Raw genomic sequence first — 16,803 nt, 5'->3', positions numbered from 1 at the left:
GTGGTTGCTGTGATAAAAAGCAAATGAAAATCAATGTGGGACAGGAAATGAAGGTAGCAGTGTCTGCTTTGATTAGAAAATTTAACAAGGTGTTCAGTGCCCAATGGGCAGCATAGATCCCATTAGTAATTGCAGTTGTTTAAGAATGAAGGCCGGGCGCGGTGGCTCACGCCTGTAATCCCAGCACTTTGGGAGGCTGAGGCGGGCAGATCACCTGAGGTCAGGAGTTTGAGACCAGCCTGGCCAAGGTGGTGAAACCCCATCTCTACTAAAAATACAAAAAATTAGCTGGGTGTTGTGGCGGGCACCTGTAATCCCAGCTACTTGGGAGGCTGAGGCAGGAGAATTGCTTGAACCCAGGAGGCGGAGGTTGCAGTGAGCCGAGATTGCACAACTGCATTCCAGCCTGGGCGACAAAAACGAAACTGTGTCTCAAAAAACTAAAAAATAAAAAATAAAAATAAAATAAAAATAAAAATACAAAAAAAAAAAATAGCTGGGCGTGGTGGCACATGCCTGTAATCCCAGCTACTTGGGAGGCTGAGGTAGGAGAATCATTTGAACCCGGGAGATGGTGGTTGCAGTGAGCTGAGATCGTGCCACCGCACTCCAGCCTGGGCAATAGAGCAAGACTCCGTCTCAAAGAAAAAAAAAAAAAAGAATGAAATAAATATTGTTTCTTCCAATTCAGGTGTATTATTTTTTAAATGGCAACTAACTTGTTAGGACATAAATACTTTTTAAGTGATTTGGACTTAACTGCTTAATAAATTGAACTGTTATTTCTTTTGGCTTAGAGGCTCCATGAAAAAATTACTGAGATGGTAATGGTGCTGTGAGCTAAGAAAGTTCAGGAACCTCTAGTCTAAGAGATTACCTAATCCAGGGCACTTCAAAAACTTGCATATGTGAAATCAGTTTAGTGGGTTATAACCATATTTTTTTCCCTAATAAAACAGAAAGGTAAGCAGAGTACACTGCATGTAGCAAGAGTAAATATTATTGTGTAAAACTTTTGTTCATTATATATATATATATATATACACACACACATATATCTACAAGTAATCATGTGTATATTGGGTCACAATGTAAAATGGTTTGAAAAACCACTAAGATTCCAAGTCCCTTATTTTACTGATGAGAAAACAGCCAGAGAGTGAATGCTGATGATTACAAATCACAGCCATGAGATCTGGGCTCTGCACTCAGCCCTGCTGGGCTGGGTGGCCACTGCTCACAGTGACCCTTCAAGGCAGGCCTCATTCTGCCCAGTAGAGGTGTGGTTACTCAAAGTCACAGAGCTACAGAGGTGAGGGACCAGGTGCCCTCACTTTGGTTCCAAGACCCACCTGCACCCCACAAATGCCACCAGCCACACCTAGAACAAAATGGTTTTAATCAATTGCGTCACCCTCACTCTCCTGGGAGCGGAGCAACAAAAAGGCTCGGCTCCTGCCCCCAGAGGACAGTAAGGCTTATGTGTCTCTCCACACTGCAGGGCCCAGGCTGGGCAGGCAGGGGGTGGGAAGCAGGACAGGAGGCAGGGAGGGAGGGTGGGAGGCAGGGAGGAAATGGCAGGTGGCTGGAACACAAGAAAGCAAAGGGGACCCAGCTGGTCCTTGGGCCCCAGGGCCCAGCCCCAATACTCCTGCTCTCCCTTCTCCCTGGCTAGAGAAAGGTCACGGAGAAGAGACAGGGGAGCAGGTCCCAGCAGCAGGAGAAGCAGCAGCAGCTGTTTCCTTCACCAATAAATATACTTCATTACCAAGCTAGAAGAGAGGGGTGGGAAGAGGGACTGGGGTGGGAAGGAAGGGGGAGAAGCTGCCACCTGTGTTGCTGGGATTAAAGCAATGAGATGGTGCCAGACCCCCCACCACTATCCTCACCCTCCCCTTGTCTTCTTAAAACTGTGAAAAAGCTTTTAACATGGCCCTCCTGTCTCCAGGGCTGCTCTGAAGCCTGACTGAGAGGAGGCACCTGGCAGAGACAGGGGCTGAGGGAGGGAGCGAGGGAGTGGAGGGAGAGGAGAAGGGAGGCTGCTTTTCCCCAGGGGCTGCAGCTGGAGGGCTGGAGCCAAGTAAGCACTGAGGGGAAGCAGGGAGGGAGAGAGGGGGAAGGATGAACCAACTACCTGGAGCAGCTGGAGCTAAGAGCCAGGGGGCAGAGGGGAGGGGAGGCCTGGTGAGTGGTGGGTTGATCGCTGCATCCAGTGTAAAGCTTGGGGCTGCTGGGGAGGGAGGGGCCGAGTAAGGGACTTTCCCATCTGAGTGGCTCAGGAGACCCACCCCTCTCCCCTCAGAGCAGCAAGGGACAGAGAAAAGCCATCACTTCTTTGGTCTTTGTGGCGGCTCAGCATGTGGGATGGGAAGGAGGGCAGAAAGGGCAGAGAAGGGCCCTTAGCAGGAAGCGCCACCTCAGCAGAGTAGGCCTGGCTGGGAGCTCTGGCAGAAAGGTCACAGTGAGGCTGAGGAGCGCCCAAGAGGAGAACGGCCGTAGTGCAGAAGTGCTGGCATGGATGGGTGGGGTAAGGTGCAGTGCCCCACCCTCTGCCAGGGCCCTTGGGAAAGGCAGAGCCTCCAGAGGTGGCCAGTGAGAGTAGGTGCAGGGCCAGAGCTAGTAGCCAGGAGAGGAGCGAGGGTGCTCCACAGCGACCTCAGCAGGCGGCCTGGTCTTGCCCACTCCAGGGCTCCCATCCTTCCTTTTGGTTCCGCTCTAACACTGGTGGCTCTGGAGGGAGGGTGGGACCCATCCTTTTTCAAAACCTTTCCTGAAGACCACAGGGGAGCTAGCCTTGCAGGCTAGGGAGCAAGAGTGGCAACAGGCCAAGGAGAGCCCTTACCAATTGGGAATCCCACTCCTCCTCCTGCTGCCAGCTAAAGGGCAGGACAGTCCCTGAAGACAGTTCAGCTTGTTCCTCCCCACCTGAGGCAGAAGGGGTTTTGAGGCAGGCCAGAGCCCTCTAGGGACATGGAAGCAGGAGATGGGGGGGCATATGGAGGGGTGTCCCCTCCTGCTCTTTTTTTCAGGGCTGGGGATAGTCAGGGGACAATCAGCCCAGAGTCTGAAAGCCAGCAAGTTGTAGCAACCTCCACCCCTAATGCCAAACTAACAAACAAAACAGGGGAAATGAAAAAAAAGGGGGGTGGGGAAGACAAACCAAAACAGAATCCCCTGACCTCCTGCCCAGGGCAGAGGGTCCAGCCAGTAGCAGGGGCTGGGGACCAGGGCTGGAGGGTCTAGCTGGGCCGGCACTGCACCTGGCCCTCAGAGCTGTCCTCATCATCAGAGGCCCCGGCACCCCCACTGCTCAGGCCCGTGATCCGATAGCCCATGTTGAGCAGCATCACCTCCAATGGGTCTGCATTCATGCGCCGCTGGTTGGCCTGTGAAGCACCCTCCATATCTTCCACGACTCGGCCTGTGAGGTCTTCACTCTGTGGTGGAGAAAGGGGTGACACACGTGGGGCTCAGGGAGGGAGAGACACCAGGGTACATGTATAGGGGCGGGGGAGGGAAATACACAGACTAAACTGTCTATAGGGGGAGGTACACGTACATGCCAGGAGGTGTATATGGGTGGAGGGGAACACACAACCCTGGCTACGTATTGTTGGGGGTGCTCACGCTGGAATATATACGGGGGGACACGCCACCTCAGGATACACAGGCCGGTCATAACATGCTGGGATACACGTGGGGGACAGTACACACCAGGATATGTTGGACACACATACTGGGACACCTGGGACAAGGGGCAGATGCGACTTCCCCACACCCCATTCTGTTTTGTTGCCACAACAACTCTCGCTTCATCTTTCTTTCTCCTCCTCTCAGTGGGGAAGCCTATAGGGGCCTCTCTTTAAAAGTCACAGCAAATTATCTTGGGAATCAGACATACCACTTGACTTTTGTTTTGCCAGCTGAGAAGAGGGAAACAGTAGGGCAGAGGGGAAGGGGAGGCACCAAGCCAGCTTCCCTGGCTACCCACCCTGGGAGTGGAGGGGACTCCACTGTCCTAAGTGTCCTTGTGGGCTGGACACTTCACAGGCATCTCTTCTTTACTCCTCACCACAACCTTTCAAGGTGGTGCTGTCATTCCCATTCCCAATGTACAGATGATTAAAAGCCTGGGTCAGAGATGGTGAAGTCTCTCAGGCAGCGAGTGAGGAGACTGGATTCAAACTTAGGCCTACCAGATGCCAAAGCCTGCATAGTTCCCTTGTGACCAGGGCCTCTGCACAGCTTCTGGACAATTGCCGCTGCATTTGGAGCTTCTGGAATCTGAGGACACAGCCTTGTGCCCCGGGGTAAGGCTTACTCAGCAGCTTCTAGCCTCTGGGTGGCTCACTTCTCTTCCCCGCGCTAGCAGGCTCCCCTGGAGCCTTCCATAGAGTCCCTGCCCTCCTCTCTGCTTGGCTTTGGTCACCTTGGCTGCACCCTCACCTCTGGTCGGGGGTTCCAGAGCCGCACAACAGGATCGATGCCACTGGTGGCCAGGAAGCAGTAGCTGGGGTGTGGCTGCAGGCAGTTGACAATGGACTCATCCCCTTGGAGCACACGGACCAGGTTGGTGGTCTCCTTTTCCCAGATGAAGAAGGAGCCATCGTCAGAGCCACTGACGATATACTGAGCGTTGCTGGCGGGGGCAAAGGGCAGGGAGGTCAGGTGGGGTACTGCCCTACGGCCTCAAGTAGAGGCTGCATGGCCTAGGTAAAGGGGGAGCAAGGAAGTCTGCAGCCACTGAGTCCCCCACATGCTGGGGTGTGCACTTGACCCTGAATTCCTCCATGTATATAGCCCTGGTCACTGTTCTCTTAAACCCAGGGCCAGCGACTACCTGGATTTCTCCAAGACAGTCTCCCCTGCAGTTCATTATTACCTCCTTGGGCCAGGATCATCTTACATCATCTCTCGGGCCTCTAAAATACCCTGTTTTAAGCCTCCCCTGAGCAGTCCCAGGTTTCTGGCATCCAGACTCCCCGTGCCCCTCACACACCACTGACATTTAGAGGGCATCTTGATGGATTCTTTTTTTTTCTCAGAGACAGGGTCTCATTCTGTCACCCAAGCTGGAGTACAGTGGCATGATCATGGCTCACTGTGGCCTTCACTGGTCCTCCAATGTCAGCCTCCTGAAAAGCTGGGACTACAGGTGCATGTCACCACACCCAGATAATTTTAAAGATTTTTTATAGAGATGGGGGTCTATGCTGTCCAGGCTGGTCTCAAACTCCTGGGCTCAAGCGATCCTCCCGCTTCAGCTTCCCCAAGTGCTGGGATTACAGGCATGAGCCACTGTGCCTGGCCTATGGAGAGATTCTTGATTCATGTTCATGTGTCTCACCTACCCAAAGAAAGTACATCTACAAATGAGGGGTGGGGGTGATGGTGTCTGAAACACAGGGTGTGTCCCTTAGTACACAGGGCAGTTTTTTTTTTTTTTTTTTTTTTTTGAGACGGAGTCTCGCTCTGTCCCAGGCTGGAGTGCAGTGGCGCGATCTCCGCTCACTGCAAGCTCCGCCTCCTGGTTCACGCCATTCTCCTGCCTCAGCCTCTCCGAGTAGCTGGACTACAGCGCCCGCCCCACGCCCGGCTATTTTTTTGTATTTTAGTAGAGACGGGGTTTTACCGTGTCTCGATCTCCTGACCTCGTGATCCGCCGCCTCGGCCTCCCAAGTGCTGGGATTACAAGCGTGAGCCACCGCGCCCGGCCCACAGGCAGTTTTGAGCACAAAACAGATGTGTCAAGATTCCCAGCCTTGGAGGGCTGTTGCCTCACACTCCCAAGCAGAGGGAGGTTCCTTGAATGCAGATAAAGAAACCAAGCTCTGGCACATGCAGACAGAGCGAGAAGGAGGTGGGGGATGAAGGGGTGCTGGAGGCTCTACTTGGGTTATCTTAGTCCTTGTTACGGCCTCATAAATGGGCATGGCAGGTTGGTCATTTCATAGATTAAAGAACTTTAGAGGCTGACAAAGGTGAAGCCATTTGCCCAAGGGTACAGAGGCAGAGCAGGGATTTGAGATTCTTCTCTAAAACCATTATGCCCCAACACTCCCCACTCAACCTCCCGCTGCCAACTGGGCTGCACCCTCCTCTTCAGGGCCTCGGACCTGCCAAAGAAATTGGCCTCCTTGATATCCGTGGTGGTGTTGCAGTGGCCGCAGTAGCGGAACTGATAGTCGTAGCTTCGCTCCCGCAGCACCATTTCATCCTCTGAGATGGAGTCCTTGCGGCTCGTGCTGCGGAGGCGGACTGGGGCGCCACCACCAGGTCCCTTCTTCTCCTCTGGGGGCAGAGATCCAGAAAAGGTAAGCGTCTTGTTCCCTTCTCTCCTTCCCTATTTTCCCCCACCTATGGCTCTGTTTTCAGTCCAAAGTCTGACAACATAGAGCTACCTGCCTCCACCCTTATCCTGGAAAATTGGGGAAAGGTTGTGAGGAAGATGCATCTTTGGATTTAGCCCCTGAGGATGTTCAAGAGGAGACCTTTGATGCCAGGAGGGCCCTGGTTCAGGTCCCTAAATGAGGGCCTGAAAGCCCCAAAGACGCAGAGACTCAAAGTCTGTTTCTGTGGAGGGGAGAGGCAGGGGAGGGCAGAGTGAGGCACTAGTAAAGAGAGAATGGATGACTTTTTTTTTTTTTTTGAGATGGAGTTTTGCTCTGTCACGCAGGCTGGAGTGCAGTGGCGTGATCTCGGCTCACTGCAACCTCCACCTCCAAGGTTCAAGCAATTCTCCTGCCTCAGCCTCCTGAGTAGCTGGGACTACCATGCCACCACGCGCAGCTAATTTTTGTATTTTTAGTAGAGACGGGGTTTTGCCACGTTGGCCAGGCTGGTCTCCAACTCCTGACCTCAGGCGATCCACCTGCCTCGGCCTCCCAAAGTGCTGGGATTACAGGCGTGAGCCACCGAGCCCAGCCTGGGTGACTTTTATAAACAGATTCATAGCACTTAGGGCAGTAAGGACCATGCCCTTACCCTCTGGAAGACAAGTTATTAGGGTCCCAAATGAGAGTCACTGATCAGTTAAGTGACAGGTAAAAAGTCACACAAGTTTTCTCAGTTCCTTAAAAGTGACTCCCTCATGCCTGCTGCAGGGCCTTGGAGCATGCTGGTCTCTATGCCAGGAGCTCTGCATCTCCCACAGCTACACGTTGTTGTTGTTGTTTGAGCCAGGATTTTGCTCTGTCACCCAGGCTGGAGTGCAGTGGTGTGATCATGGCTCACTGTAGCCTTGACCTCCTGGGCTCAAGTGATCCTCCAGCCTCAGCTGCCTGAGGAGCTGGGACTACAGGTGTGTGCCACCACCCCTGGCTAATTTTTTTTAATTTTTCTTTTGTTGATATGGGATCTTGCTATGTTGTCCTAGCTGATATTGAACTCCTGGGCTCAAGCAATTTTCCCACATCAGCCTCCCAAAGTGCTGGGATTATAAGCGTGGGCCACCGCACTAGGCCGAACAGCTATATTTTGTATCTAGTTAATGCTTCCTTTGTATCCTTTAGATCTTAGTTTAAATGTTTCTTCCTGAAGAACCCCAGAATGCCATCAAGCCCCCCCCTCCCAACATGCACACCATTCAGGTCCCCATGGCACTTGTCATACTTTTTGTTTCTCCTTTATCACTTGGTTCCTTCACTAGACTGTAAATGCCATAAACACAGAAATTCCATGTGACTTAGTCACAGCTCTATTTCCAGGACCCAGCACAGTGCCTGGCACATGGCAGGTGTCTGATAACTATTCATTAAACAAATGAATTTATCACATGGTTGGTAAACTGCAAAGGAGAGAGGTGAAGATCCATGTCTGCCTCCTGTGAGCTCACCGTTCACGTTTATAGACCACACTCCAATGGCCCACTTCATTCTCCAGCACACTGAGGTGAGCTGGGCAGGGCTTCGTGCTCTTTGTGCAGGTAAGGCAGTAGGTAGAGAGGCTGTGCTTTCTCCAAGGCCACACAGTCACGTGGTGGAGCTGCATTTGGAACCAAGGCCCCACAGTCCAAGCCTGAGGCATTTCTACTGCTCTGCGCTATTGTCTCTGCTGCACTTGTACACTCGGAACAAACACAACGACCAGCTTCTGCCTCTCAGATGCCCAAGTGGAACCACCAGGGCCCTGTCTAAGCAGGTGCGAATGCCTAGTGGGAGCCTGACTGAGCTCAGCTTCCTCCTATCCTGGGTACCAGGCACTCCCCCAGGTGCTTTAAACATGCCATTTAAACATGCTGATCCTCAATAGAAACGCTCAGTGGGAGGTGCTGGCATGTCTCCTTTTCAGACCAGGAAACACTCTCAGACAGAGACCAAGTAACTGCCCCAAAGTTGCATGGTTTCTGAATCAACATCTGAACCCAGGCCTCTCCAATCCCAGAACCATGACCTCTCCAGAATGTCATGCAGCATCTCCAAGAGAAAGAGTAACAGCACCCCCTCCTTAGTGCCCACTCACCACCATCGTTTTTAGAGAAGAGGGCAGCTGTGATGTCGCGGCCCAATGCATCACAAGCGCTGCTGTGGGCCTGCTCCGGAAATTTCCCTTTGAAGTCGTCCAGGCACTCCAGGGCTTCAGCCACATACTTGAGCTCAAAGAGGCAGCGGGCCAGGCGAAAGTGTGCCTTCAGGTGGCATGGGTTTAGGGAGATGGCCTTGAGGCAGTCCCTCAGGGCATCATAGTGGTCACCATCCCTGGGAAGGCAGGGAAGAGTGGCTTGGAGGTGGAGCCACGTGGCAAGCAAGGGGTCCCCATTCAGTCTCCTCTGCTTCCTGTGGCCACCCCAGCCCACCACTGACAGATCTCATGGCAAGGGGACTTGAGGACGAAGAGAATCCTGGCTCAGCCCAGGCCTCCCCCATCAGGAGACAGAGTATGGTTAAGGAGCAAGCCAGGAAACCCTGAGGTCTTGAGGGTGGCAAAAGCTGGTGTCAGGCTGCCCTCTGCTGGGCACAGAGTGCAACTGCACACTGGCTCACCCCAGGCACCCGCAGCTCTGCAGCAGAAGGCCTGGCATCTTGCCCACCACAGGCTCCCCAAGCCCTCCTTCTCTCTTCCCCCATCCACCTTCTCAAATCACCCCCGGCTGGCCTTCAAAGCCACGTCCAAGGCAGGGGGCCCTCAAGGACAGTTCTGTGGTCTGGGGAAGCCAGAAGTGCCAGGCTGGGGACGCAGGGTCTGACCAGCAGGCAGCAAGCCCTCAGCCAGACCCCCCTCTGTCCTGGCTGACTGATCCACAGCAGCTGTGGCCTCTACCTCCTGGGGCTGGAGGATGGGGCCTGACAGTCTGGCAGAGTCAGCTCTCTGGAAGCTGATGGTAAGGGGGGTTGTGCACACCAGGAGCTCCAAATCGTCCCCACTCACTTCTCCAACCTCCTGAAGCATGGATGAAGGGAAGTGGGAGTGCTTTTGATGGGGAAGCGGGGAAAGAGGAAGTGAAAGGAGGTCAGAGAAGCCCCTCCTTTTCCCACCCTGTGCCAGAATATAGGAAGCACACTCCCCCAGCACCCATAGACCTGTCCTTGCCTCTTGTCTGGAGAGCCAGACGGGCCACAGGAACTGCTTCTTCAGAAGCCTTTTTTTTTTTTTTTTTCAGCTGGGCTGGAGTAGGCCTAGGACCCAACTGTGCCAAGCAGCAGTAAGAGGCACCCCTTAGAGTTAATGGCCCCTTCTCCAAGGGCACAGCTCACAACAATCTGGCATGGCTAAGGCAGGCCTGACATGGGAAGGTTCTTCCTGAACCTCCTTCTGCAGCACTTAGAGGGAGCACCCAGTCCTCGGATCAGCCACGCTTAGACCAGGAACCAGCAGCTCAGCCCACGTGGGGGCAGGCAGGAAACAGAGCTGCTTCAATGGCGTGGCCTGCGTCAGGATGAATGGCTGTGACGAAGGAGCAGGCACTGTTTGGAAACCCAATTACTGCATGCAAGGTGCCCCTCTGAGCTCCTGGGGAGAGCCAGACCAGAGACCAGCCAGGAGCCAGAGGGTGACAGCTCCCACTGCATCCAGGAGCAGATGGCAGCCCTGGGGAGACTGGCCTAGGACAGAATGTGACATTCTAGGGGTCACTGGCAGGCATGTGGGGATGGGGGTAGAGAGCAGGCTGGCCCCAGGGCTCACCCTTCCTAGACTCACTGCCAGATCAATCTCCCTGAAAGGACAGCCCTCGGCACATCCCTCTCCTGCTCAGAACTCTCCAGTAGCTGCCCATCATGCACTGAATCGAGGCCAACGTCACCGCTCTGCATTCCAAGCCCTCCCTAGGCCGGCCCCAGGCTACCTCACAGACTCATCTCCTGCCAGTCCCTTTCCGAACTCTCTGCTCCAGCCAAATGGATTTGCTGTTCTGCAAACAAGCTCTTCAGTCAGTCCCCCACCCCCACGCCTTTGTTCACACCATTTCATCTCCCTGGAATGTCCTTCCCCCACAGGCCCCTCCTCTCCTTCATCTCCTGTCTAAGCCTGCCTACACTTAAAGCCCATTCAGACGCCATGTCTTTCTGATGCTTCCCTGCTCCCCAGCTAAAGCGACCCAACTTTTCTTGATGCCCACAGCCCTTTACCTGACCATTCACAAGACTCACTGCTTCCTATCTCTTTAATGCTGAGCTATGTCCACCACTTTACCCACTGTCCGGAGGCTCCTCTGGAGCACAGGAGCTCAGAGTGATAGAACTTTGTGTTCCTAGTACCTAGCACATAGTAGGAGCTCAGAGAACATGCTGAGGGCACATATGGATTGGGGAATCACCAACCTCTCTCAGCAAGAATGCAGGAGTGAAGCTGAGCTCTCAGCCTACAGCCTGGATGAGGACCACTGAGTTCTACCCAACTGTTGGACAGAGAGGTGAATCAACTCACGATTCACCCAAAACAGTCATCTCCTGGGTTTGGCTGCCACCTGAGCCCTTGGCCAACTCCTGATGCCTTAGCTAAGGCCGGGGGACAGCATCTTCCCACCCCCACCCAGCACTACCATCCTGCTGACTTGGGTGGGTTTCTGAAGCTTCCCACTCTGGCCTGCCTAGTTGCAGCCAGACGATGGCACACCAGCTGGCCTGTCTGTCTGGGCAGAGCCGACGGATGCCAGACGGAGCAGAAATGGCTGTGGGCCCAGCTCTATCCATCTCTAGTCCTGGCCCTGGCTGGGGGATGGGGGGCGGGGTCTGCATGTCTGCTTGCCTGCTGGTGCTGCAGGCAGAAGGGCTGGGGGCCCTGATGGTCTCCAAAGATGAGGAGTTCTTTCCGACATGGTCTACTTCTTTATTACCAGCCACCATACCCTAGCGTGACCCATAGCCAGCTTTGGATCTCTGGGATATGGTTTGTACTCAGTCCAAAGGGTCTAAGAACACAGAAAGCAAGCCTTAGGGGGGCAAGGGACTGCAGAATATTTTAGACACATACCAACTGAATTCACCAAACCCCTCATTTCCACTTAGCAAGATTCCACTGCTCTTCAAAGTCCAATTCTCCAACAGTTGGGACTAACAATCCTCAACTCCTACTTCCCCAGGGGCCACAGCACTTTATAATAATATGCCATGTAGGAACTAGTTTTGAACATGTTCCACGTAACTGTGAGCTTCCTTAGTGCTTGAGACTTCCTCATTAATGGGTCAGGTGCCTGCCCACCATTAACCTGGAAGTGGGGAGGAGAGGCCAAGAAGCCCTAAGAGGCAGCAATATGTTCTTGCCACTTTCCCTGCATGCCTTGGCAACTTGGCTCCATCAGGCCCCTGCCTTTTGGTCCAGCTGCTTTGTCCCTCATCCTGACCCAGATCCCCTCTGCAGTGGCCACTCACCACTTGCGCTTCATGTAGGCTGCTGCTCGGTTTCCATAAAGCATGGCATTGTGAGGGGCCCTCTGCACAGCCTTGCTGTAAAGCTGAATGGCTTGGGTCCACTGCTGGCAGGCAAAGGCCTCATTGGCTTGCTGTTTCACACGCTCCAGGTATGGCGGTAGCTCTACTTGCGGGCTGAAGGGGGAATAGAGCCAGGTCAGAACAGTCAAAGAAGGTCAGAGCAGCCCCTCAGGGAGTCTGTAACATGGCCTGAGGGCCACCCAGGTTTTCTGGGCCCCTGAGATCTGACTGCTATCTGGAAGAGGGGACCACTACCCCAGTCTGGGATATTACCTATTACTGTGATAGGGAATACCATTTGGAATTCCATTCCAAATACTCTCAGCCAGTGAAAAGAAGAAGGGCAGAAATGAAGCTGTACTTAAACTCCTGGGCATGGTAGTAGCTGATATCACCTGCCTCCATGCTGAGCTGAACCTTACGATCACCCGAGTCCCTCCTATGGATCGCTGTCTAGAGAATTCTGTTTCTCTCAAGGCTAGGGAGTTTGAGCACTCTGTATCCAAAGCCCAGCACAGAGCCTGGCAGAGAAAAGAGGCAAGGATATGCTATAGGATGGGGAATAATATAATGGGGAGGCCCATTTGTATGCAGCCCCTTTTTGCAGAGAGCTCAGTGCTAAGAGGCAGCTAGCCCCTGAGTCCTGACCCCAGTTACTGGTACCAACAGGCTAGAGCTACAGTCTGACCATGACTAGTGTCCTGCCAGACAGAGGGGCACTGGAAACACTAGCCACCCTCCAAGAAGCCTGTTTGCCTTGGTCCTCACTCTCTGGGATGCATGAGTGGGTGTGGGTCAGGAGGAAGATTTACAGGTTATGTCCCTCCCTCCAGTCCATATAGTGTAAGTGGGGCTTGGAGGGCTGGACAAGCCAGCTGGCCTCACCTGACATGTCCCCTACTCTCCGGCAGCCGGAAGCCATTGCTGTGAAGGTGCAGGCCGCTGGACACACCGTTGGACACACCGTTGGTGGACATCTTGCCATTCTGGACTTCTGGCAGAAGATAGTGAGAAAGTGACAGCAACAACTCAGGAAGAGGACCCATTTCTTCCTGGCAGCCCTCTAGCTTCCATCACTGGGTCTGATGGTTCCATCGTGGGACTATTCTCCCAGAGTAAGATCCATTCCCAGAAAGCAAGCTCTGACGTAAAGAAAAGCCCGTGCGCCCTCTGCTGGCTGGCGAGGGACACAACTTCACCGTGGCATTACTCAGCTGGGGCTGGGGGTGGGAATGGAGTGAAGAGGTGCCTAAATCAACTGTAGGCCCCAGGAAGAAATCAATGAGAAGACTGGGCCAGGATACAAAAGAGAGGGGAACTACTTCAGGTTCTCAAGAGCCAAGCCATGGAAGGAACCTGTCTTTTCAGAGGGAAGCAAAAAGGGCAGTGATGCGTAGCTCTTGAAGAGATCTCTGCTCTATTGTCATCTTCTTTCTTACTGCATAGGTGGGGTTATTTCAGAGATCTGCTCTTTTTGGAGGATCACAGTCCAGAGTAAAGGGCAGGCTTCTCAGCAGGTGCAGCGTGCACTTAAGCTCCCTTACACCGCCTCAGCAGAGACACCCTAACGGAGAACTTACCCCCTGAGGAGTGGCATTTTCGAGGCAAGAGGAAGGTGTACGGCCGCTGCTTATAAGTCAAGTCAAACAAATAGACCTAGAGTTGAGGGGGGCGAAAAAAGAGATGGAAGCTGTGAGGTAAGGATGTGGTTGAACCAGTAACCAGGACTTGGCTTCTCAAGAACCAGAGTCTTGGAACACAGTGAATGTTGAGCATAGAACCATCAAGCTATCCCAGGAGGTATTTCTAGCAAACCTCAGGCTGGAAAATCTTCCTAGCTCTAGCATTCAGGGTGGGCTATCTGATCTACCCAAAGCCCTCCTTGAAATACTATCATTAATTAGAATCACATTTGGCTGGGCACGGTGACGGAGCCTGCAATCCTAGCACTTTAGGAGGCTGAGGCAGGAGGGTGGTTGCTTGAGCCCAGGAGTTTGAGACCAGCTTGGGCAACATGGCGAAAAACCCTGTCTTCACAAAAAATACAAAAACTAGCCAGCTGGTGCCTGTGGTCCCAGCTACTCAGGAGGCTGAGGTGGGGGGATCCCTTGAGCCTGGGATGTCGAGGCTGCAGTGACCCGAGATTGTACCACTGCACTCCAGCCTGGGTGACAGAGTGAGATCCTGCCTCAAAAAAAAAAAAAAAAAAAAAAGAAGGTCAGGTGCGGTGGCTCATGCCTGTAATCCCAGCACTTTGGGAGGGTGAGGTGGGCGGATCACCTGAGGTCAGGAGTTCAAGACTAGCCTGACCAACATTGTGAAACCCCATCTCTACTAAAAATACAAAATTAGCCAGGCGTGGTGGCACGTGCCTGTAACCCCAGCTACTTGGAAGGCTGAGGCAGGAGAATTGCTTAAATCCAGGAGGCAGAGTGGAGGTTGCAGTGAGCCGAGATTGCAGCACTGCACTCCAGCCTGGGCAACAAGAGCGAAACTCCATCTCAAAAAAAAAAAAAAAAAAAAGAAAAAGGAAAAAGAAACCACGTCACATGTTTAAAAAGATGAACTCCTCAAAGGTCACAAAGCCAAATGTCTCATTTTACATTTACCCTAGCACTACTCCTGAGCTTTTCATGATTCCTTGGGCAGGTGCAGGAATGTCTGGCTTATCCTCACCTATTCTGCATCCCGTTTCCTTTGTACATATTTGGGCCTTGCCTTGTAATGTCATTAACTGTTTCATTTGTCATGTCTCCCATCAGCCTGGGGATGGATCGTATTTCTCACTTGTCTCTCTTATATTTATAATAATGCTAGTCCCAGAGGAAGTGCTCAGTGTTGGCAGAGTAAATAAATGTATGCAAGGCTTACTAAATATCCTGAGAGCACACAAATAGAAGGTTTAGCAACCTGCCATTATCAAAGAACACTTCCCAAAGCTGGCACTAACCCACAGCTTGCTCTGAGCTGCATGCTCTGAGCCCCAGAGATTTCCTCCTAGGAAAACAGTACATGAGGAAACTGAGGCTCAGAAAAATAAAGAGACTTGCTCAAAGTCACAGTAAACAGCTGCTAAACAGCATGCCAGCATTTGAACAGAAGTCTGTCAATTCCAAAGCCTATATTCTTAACCAAAATGCCATACTATCATATTTCTATCCAGTTCATTAAGAAAAAATGAAATAAAAAGACTGAGCTAGGACACCTCTCTGGGAACTCCAATGATGCCACGTCACCCCCACATTTCAATGTAACATCATTTACCATAAGGCTGTTGCGTCTTGTCTGCCTCAGCAGTGAACATAAGGTACATGCCCCTGGCTGCTGGGCATGGAATGGTGATGGGGCAGAGCCACCTTATGCTGTACATACCTGTTCCCCCCCCATGTTGACTAGCAGCTCTGTGCCATTGGGGCTGAAGGTCACATAGGTGGCAACCAGCACTCTCAAACGGTTGTTGTAGTCAGGAAGCTTCACTGGCAGGTGACCTGCAGGGAATAGCCCAGTCATACTAGGGTCCCAGTCCCCTTCAAAGGGGCATGAGATTGTGTGAAGTCAGTCATATCAAAAATGATACCAATCAACTTTAGCATAAAAGCAGCTACAAGTGTTGAGCCCTTACTATATGCACTGGGCTAGCTGCTTTATATATTTTATCTCATTTAGTCATTATAACCCCATTTTACTTAACCTTGATGAGTTTCTTTTCTGTAATTTGCTGAAGGTGACATAGCTTATCAGTGGCAGAGCTGAGATTAAAACTCAGGTCTGTCTGCCTCTAAAACCCTTGCTCTTGACCACCCTGCCATGCTGTCTCCCTGGACTGCCCCCAAAAGAGTCAGCATGTAGCCGAGAGTTTGGGGCCAGAGCTGTGCTGAGCACTACCTGCTACGTAATACTGGGCTGCACCGTCCGGAAGGGGTTTCTGCCGGTCACAGAAGGTGTGCACACCCGCCGAAGGGCTCTGTTTCATGCTCTTTCTGGTGGGAAGGAAAATCATATAGGTTAAAGTCACAGCACTGCCCCTGGCTAGACCAGACCACACTCACTAGAAGAAAACTTACATTTGTATCTGAGAGATACAGGAGGCATTTTTCTTCCTTACCTAAGCAACCCCAAAGGCCCACCAACTAGACAATTACAGACATATACATTAGAGTGCTTTACCAAGTAGGTCATATAAGCTGTCTGGGTCTTCATGACCACCTTATCTTTCCCATTTTACAAACAAGCAAGCTAAGGTTCAAGGCCCGCTTCAAGCCATGCAGTGTGTGAGGGGCAGCAGTGGTCACCAAGCCCATGAATGAAAATAAACAGGCGGCATTCCTGCATCCATCCCACGAATCACAGAAAGCCCAGGCTGGAGAGGCAACTCAGGTCTGGGAGTGCTGGGGGGTTCTGAGTATTATAAGAATTAGCAGGAAATATTATATACAGTGATTTCTTTGAGAAAGACACTATAAGAGATTTATATAAGAAATTATAAGAATAAATAAATATAAGGAAATTATAGGGAATTTATGTAAGAGATTATGGGTAATTTATACTTTTTTTTTTTTTTGAGATGGAGTCTCACTCTGTCGCCCAGGCTGGAGTGCAGTGGCGGGATCTCCGCTCACTGCAAGCTCCGCCTCCCGGGTTGATGACATTCTCCTGCCTCAGCCTCCCCAGGAGCTGGGACGACAGGCGTCCGCCACCACGCCTGGCTAATTTTTTGTATTTTTAGTAGAGACGGGGTTTCACTGTGTTAGCCAGGATGGTCTCGATCTTCTGACCTCTTGATCCGCCCGCCTCGGTCTCCCAAAGTGCTGGGATTACAGGCGTGAGCCACTGCGCCCGGCCTAATTTATACTTTTCATATTTTCCAACATAAGCAAGGATTAAGTTTTTTAAAAATCACAAAATTGAAGAAAGTCCATTTCATATAGAAGAAGGG

General features: G+C 52.1%; 1 protein-coding gene across 1 annotated transcript in view; it reads right to left on the bottom strand.

The window, feature by feature from the left end:
- Positions 1 to 1,057: 1,057 nt before the first annotated feature.
- The window catches only part of WDTC1 (WD and tetratricopeptide repeats 1), a 77,551-nt gene continuing 61,805 nt past the window's right edge, over positions 1,058 to 16,803 (bottom strand). Inside the window, exons 8-16 of the mRNA XM_012498512.2 lie at positions 15,753 to 15,847; positions 15,240 to 15,355; positions 13,448 to 13,523; positions 12,753 to 12,861; positions 11,808 to 11,981; positions 8,461 to 8,696; positions 6,117 to 6,291; positions 4,447 to 4,639; positions 1,058 to 3,437 (exon numbers count right to left, since the gene is read on the bottom strand). Of these exons, the coding sequence (XP_012353966.1) occupies positions 3,240 to 3,437; positions 4,447 to 4,639; positions 6,117 to 6,291; positions 8,461 to 8,696; positions 11,808 to 11,981; positions 12,753 to 12,861; positions 13,448 to 13,523; positions 15,240 to 15,355; positions 15,753 to 15,847 (1,372 nt within the window). The 3' untranslated portion in view covers positions 1,058 to 3,239. The remainder of the gene's footprint in view (positions 3,438 to 4,446; positions 4,640 to 6,116; positions 6,292 to 8,460; positions 8,697 to 11,807; positions 11,982 to 12,752; positions 12,862 to 13,447; positions 13,524 to 15,239; positions 15,356 to 15,752; positions 15,848 to 16,803) is intronic.

This window comes from Nomascus leucogenys, chromosome 24, assembly GCF_006542625.1.
Source record: "Nomascus leucogenys isolate Asia chromosome 24, Asia_NLE_v1, whole genome shotgun sequence".
Lineage (NCBI taxonomy): Eukaryota > Metazoa > Chordata > Mammalia > Primates > Hylobatidae > Nomascus > Nomascus leucogenys.
Note: the sequence above shows the minus strand (reverse complement) of the source record. Positions and strands in the feature narration are given on the sequence as shown.